Below are 6000 nucleotides of genomic sequence, written 5' to 3' on the forward strand. Positions count from 1 at the left end.
TCAACAGCCCCTTGGTGTTTCACCAAGATTCTCAAGCCAGTGGTAGCTTTTCTCAGAGCTCAAGGAATCAGACTAATCATCTACCTGATGATTTTCTTGTTATGGCTCAGGACAGAAATCTGTTAATTTCTCATTTGCAAATTTGTCAAAACTTTCTGCTTCATTTGTGATTTTATGGCAAGCCTCAGATATTATGCAGTATATATTTATTGCACCTCAAACACAGCAGCAACAAACACTAGAATTAGAACATTAATTAACATTAACTCTAGAACATAGAACATGCCTATATTCATAGAACAGGCAGCTATCTTCCTATTTTGTTGCTGCTCAAGCAGAGATAAGTCCATTCAAATCTTACGTCTTATATGAATGTGGTATGTTGGGAAAAGAGTACATTTGGATATAAGTTGATATGTTTTCCGTAAAGTGTTTTTGATGATTGAGAGAATAAGGGACTGCTCTTGTTAATATCATTAGAATTATCATTTAAAACTAAAGAAAATATTTTGACTGTTTTAGGGACTTTTTGAGAGCATTTGGTTTACAAGGTGTGTTATTTTGCCATTTTAAAACAATTAGTGTGCAGGCGTGATGGAAGAGTATTTACATTTAATAATATAAAAATGTTACTGTTGAGGTGGTTTGGTTTAAAGCATGGCGCGCTCTTAGCGCTTGCAGTCAAACAAAGCGCAAGGCTGGTTCGTTCTGTCACTTTGCTTGAGTGGGATTGTCTGGTTTGAAGCTGCGCTCGGGGCACATCTGTTTTGCCTCGCGTCTCTGTTCCGAGGAGCGCGAAGGAGAATACATTTAAAAAAATGTTTAAAGGTTAGGGTTTGTGCACAGCAAAGAGCATGTCCCCTCTCATTGCTTTAGTGGTCTCTGTAATAGCTCTCTTTAAACATACTACTGAAAGCCTTTCTTTTTATCTCAGCCCCTCCCTAACACTTCTGTGTATGTTACTCAATGTATTCACAAGTTTTGACATTGCTGTCTTGTTTGCACATTGGACCTTGCTCTTACCAAGGCTTATTTAGAAAACATTGGACCTTGCTTTTACCAAGGCTTATTTAGAACACTCCTCCGTAGCCAATGTGTTTCTTCCACTCATTAGCATAATACCTGAAGCTCTGCACACCTGGTAGTGAGAACCACACCCAGTTCTTCGAACCACACCCAGCTCTTCGAACCACACCCAGCCCTGTCTATAAAAGGCAGCCCCTGAGCCTCACTCAGTGCTTGTGCTCGTCTACCTATCACTTACCTGAGAACAGATCCTTCGGCACTGGCACTCCTGCTCTCTCCAGACCTTCATTGACTTCAACTGGCATAGCTTCTGGCTCTTCCTTCTTCTAGTTTCCGGCTACTTCTTGCCTCAGTCCCTCTTCTGTCCACTGCAATCGACCTGCAAAAGAGAAAGAGGTCAAGGTTAGACTGATCAGTATCCCTTTTCAGCAACAAGTAAGTGCAAAACCTTTTATTACCTGAAAGAACTTTATCAGTGATTTCTGGATTCATGTAAAGACAATTTGGAAATCAAGGACTTGCACAAATTACTTGCTGTATTTTGATGTAAAAGTACAGTATTTGTTTTATAAAAAGTCTGAAAATTTGTGAAAAGTGAGTTTGCTATTAAGAATTTAGGCTTTAGTTATATTAAGGTGAATGTTAGACGTTGGTAATTCTGATAATGATATTCGTTTGATTTTACAGATGTTTTACAGTAATAGAAAGCACATCCCAGAACAGTAACATATTCCTAACCTGGAAGCTTGAGACCAGAATCCAAGAGGTACTTTTAGAAGAGAATTTTTAATAAGTTTAAGGTTTAGCCAGGAACACATTTAGGGGTAGGTTGCACTTATCTGTTCTTTGTTTATGTTTCATTAGGCACCAGTTTCTACAGAAGTCAGAGAGGGACGCAGATTTTAGCAGCTCTTCTACAGTGGAACGGCAAGAACGGTGTTGTCTCTCTTTTTTTATTTTATCCACTTCCCCCCTTCCCTTGAGCTTCTGGTTCTTAGTGCACTGTTTTAAAACTAGTGTGCTGGAACAAGCAGTTTCAGGGTGGGGTCGGATTGTCTTCAACCTCCATCAGAACTGAACAGAAACTCAGGTGAGCTGGGCTTTGACACCGCCGTACTTAAGCTACGTACGGTGGCCATCTTAGAGCACTGGGAATAGACTTATCTATCTATATTTGATGCGAATCAGGAAATTAACGCAGAGTCTGTCAGAACGCAAGTCAAATTCTGACATACTTCGGTCAGGAGTTCAAGTGGATGTAGTTTTTTAGTTACACTGGGAGCATTTTGGTAGTATAGAATTTTGGAAATACACGTGAGGTAGAGGAATATAATAGGTGTGTTAATAGGAGATGGTGGAGGTAGGAGTATTAAAAGAATTCCTTTGTGAGGTGGATTGTGTCAAGGATTTACTTTGTGAGTAAGTTTTTATTTAAAATTGACAGGATGGAAAATACAAAAACAGGCTTTGAGGAGAGGATGAACATTTATTTGGAGAAGATATTTGGAGAAATGTCAACATCTCTAGATAAGAAAATTGAGAGTAGTGCAGAGAAAAGTATGTTGAAAAGAGACTCAAGAAAGAGGGTAGGAGAGGATGACAATTTCTAGACAACAGACGAGGTGGAGTTTGTCGCCGGGGTATCTGGTCAAAGAGTTAAAAAGACGCAAAAAAGAAAGCAGGTTGAAAGAAAAAGAAAGGGAAATGAGATTGAACGTAAGGTTAATAAAGATAATGCTATAAAGGCAAAAGGAAGTGCTATAAAGGCGAGTAAACGGAAACACAGTGTTGTGGCTTGTGATTCGTCCTCTACAAGTGGTGATGTAGAGTTTACGTGTATTACAAGTTTTGAGGATTTGGACATGGAAGAAGTTCCACACAAAAAGAGAAAGGTGGCTGAGAAGGAAATTACATTAGAGAAAGGCAATGTTGTGGACCCACATGTTGAGGAGATATTTGATCCTCTCTTGATTCAGCACCCTCTGTCTACTCAGTGGATTCCTGCGGAGCATTTGGCAAAATATGTCAGATATAGGATAAGAAGAGAGATACCAAAAGAAGTGAGAACTAGGTTGAGATCAGAGTCCCCAAGGCCTAGTTTGGACAGTAAAGTGGTGTATACGTCAGATTTGGATCAGAAAATGATGGCTTTTCTAAATAAATCAGGCTAAGATCCAAGAAGTGGTCTGGATAAAGGGCTCAAAGGATGCCAAGATAGGCTGTTGGATGTGCTGGGTCCTCTTACTAAGATTTTTGATTTATGTGTAGAGGAACACTCGAATAACACAGGAGTGTATATAGTTGAGTTATGTCAGTGGGTACAGAGGGCGATTTGCCTTCTGGAGAACTCAAATTCAGCACTATGTGTGGAAGGAAGGAAAAGCATCCTTTTTATAATTGATCCTAAGCTAACGGATTTGGCTAGCAAGGAACTGGTAGAGCAAAGTGAGGGTTTGCTCTTCGGTGATTCATTTTTACGGTCATGGCACGGTATGTGGGTACCTTTATCTCACTGCAGAAGGCACCGAAGGATACCCGTAGGGTCTTTGGAATGGCCGGGATAATACGGGGTTGATTCCCCGGTCGTGGACAGGGGAATACCAGGGGTTCCTTTGGTAGAGCATTTAGACCTTGTGGCGTGAGCTATGGAGTGAGCTATGAGCAAACTATGGTTATGCAGGGACGGAGCAGGGTAGTTTTTACCCAAAGAGACAGAGGACAAAGTCGCGAGGCATGCAGACAGAGGGAAGAACAAGGGGTTCCTCAGGTAAGTTGTTTACCAGACCGTATTTCTATCCATGTTAAATTGGGTGGCAGACTAGCCCAGTTTGGTTTATGATGGAAAGAAATAACTCAGGATCCTTGGGTTTTGAAAACAGTGGCAGGTTATCAAATAGATTTTATACACACCCCAGTACAGGACTCCCACTATTTTACGGTTTTCAAAGGAGATGGAAGATCTGGTAACGAAAGAAAGCAAAAGGGGCAATAGAGCCTGAAAGGAGGGTTCTAGATTGTTTTGTAAGCAATTTGTTTTTAGTGGAGAAAAAGGAAAAAGATATGAGGCTGGTAATAAATCTAAGAGAGTTGAACAATTGGGTATGTTACAACCTTTTCAAGATGGAAGGAATTCATATGTTGCGGGATTTGCTGAGGAAAGGGGATTGGTTAACCCAGTTAGATTTGAAGGATGCTTATCTGACCATTCCGATGTGCGGGGAGAAAAGGGACTACCTTCAGTTCAGGTGGAAGGGAGTGCAATGGAGGTTCAAAAGTCTCCCATTTGGTTTGACCTCAGCCCGTGGTGTTTTACTAAGGTGATGAGGCCAGTAGTGGCATGGCTGAGGTCCAGGGTGATTCGTTTAAATGTGTATCTGGACAATATTTTAATTATGCCAAAGAAAGGAGTTTGGCAAGTGAGCAAATGGAATTTGCTATAAAAGTTCTGGAGAATCTGGGTTTTGTGATGAACAGGCAGAAGCCAGTGTGTGGAGCCCGAGCTAGCGATGAAGTTTTTAGGTTTTCAGATGCAGACATTGGAATGTGTGTTGAGGTTACCTATGGAGAAAGTGAAGACAATTCAGAGAGAGGTGAAAAGAGTGAAGAATGCATTGTGGATTACTTTGAGGCAGTCGGCTCGACTGTTGGGACTGTTATCAGCGTCAATTCAAGCAATCTTTCCTGCTCCCCTTCATTACAGAGCATTGCAGAGGTATAAAGCTTTTCATTTGAGGAAAGGGGATAAATACTCACAGACGTTGAGGATAAATCATTAAACTCAGGAAGAGCTGGCTTGGTGGTTGAAGAGTCTGGAGGCATGGAATGAAAAGGCTATATTTAGAGAAGTTCCAGATATAGAGATGGATTTGGATGCAAGTTTGCACGGTTGCGGAGCAAGGTGTGGCACAGTGTCAACAGGGGGCAGTGGTGTAAGGAAGAAAGAGAGCTGCACATAAATTGTTCGGAGCTATTGGCAGGGTCATTTGTAATAAATAGTTTCTTGAAGGATAGGGTGAAATGTTGTGTTCTGTTGAAGATGGACAACTTGTCGGCGGTGCATTATTTGAACAAGTTGGGGGTCCTTGGTCGAGGGTCCTAGTGGAGGTAGCAAAGGAATATTGGATGTTTTGTTTGGAGAAGGAGATTATGGTTCAGGCTCAGCATATCCCAGGATTTAGAACCGTAGAAGCGGATTGGTATTCAAAGTATCTCAGGGATGTGAGCACTTGGTTGAACAAAGGAGTTTTCCAGAGGTTGCTGCAGAGGTGGGGTCCTGTGCAGGTGGATCTGTTTGCGGACAGACTGAATACTCAGCTGATGGAATTTTACAGATGGAAGCTGAATCCGGAAGCAAAGGGGATAAATATTTTCCTTCAGGAGTGGAAGGTGGGGAGGAATTATGCATTTCCTCCATTCTCAATGATTAAGAGAGTGTTTACGAAAAAGAGGAGGGAAAAGGCAGAGTTAGTCCTGGTAATGCCATTTTGGACAGCACAGTAGTGGTTCTCAGATGTGATGAGTTTGCTGGTGGAGTACCCAGTCATGTTGCCGAACTTCAGAGAAGTAATTTTAGATGTGCAATGGAACGTACATGAGTTAATAGTGTCAGGTCAGTTGAGGCTTATAGTTTGGTTGATTTCAGGAGAGTTTGGCTGATGCATGGTCTATCAAAGGAGGCTACGGATCTCATCGTGGGATCATGGTCTTCGGGGACTACTATGGTCTACAAGTAAGCTTGGAGGAAATTGTGTGGTTGATGTGTTAAAATGGGTTTTGATCCCGTATCAGCACCTTCAGTGGAGGTGATGAACTTTATATCGTTTCAGTATAATAGTGGTTTGGCATATAATACTGTGAATTTAAGCAGGTCTGCGATTTCCGCAGGGCATTTTCTGGTGGATGGAATGCCCGTGGGACAGCAAGCTTTGGATAAAAGGTTGGTAAAGAGTTTTTGGATAGGCATGCCCCCGAAAG

At 41.6% G+C, this 6000-nt stretch overlaps 1 protein-coding gene across 1 annotated transcript in view; it reads left to right on the top strand.

The window, feature by feature from the left end:
- Window positions 1–3197, top strand: part of LOC147728992 (uncharacterized) — a 124250-nt gene extending 121053 nt beyond the window's left edge. Inside the window, exons 3-4 of the mRNA XM_086959935.1 lie at window positions 2471–2612; window positions 2772–3197. Coding sequence (XP_086816061.1) covers window positions 2471–2612; window positions 2772–3197 — 568 coding nt within the window. The remainder of the gene's footprint in view (window positions 1–2470; window positions 2613–2771) is intronic.
- The last annotated feature ends 2803 nt before the right edge of the window (window positions 3198–6000 follow it).

This window comes from Lissotriton vulgaris, chromosome 2_2 (assembly GCF_964263255.1).
Source record: "Lissotriton vulgaris chromosome 2_2, aLisVul1.2, whole genome shotgun sequence".
Lineage (NCBI taxonomy): Eukaryota > Metazoa > Chordata > Amphibia > Caudata > Salamandridae > Lissotriton > Lissotriton vulgaris.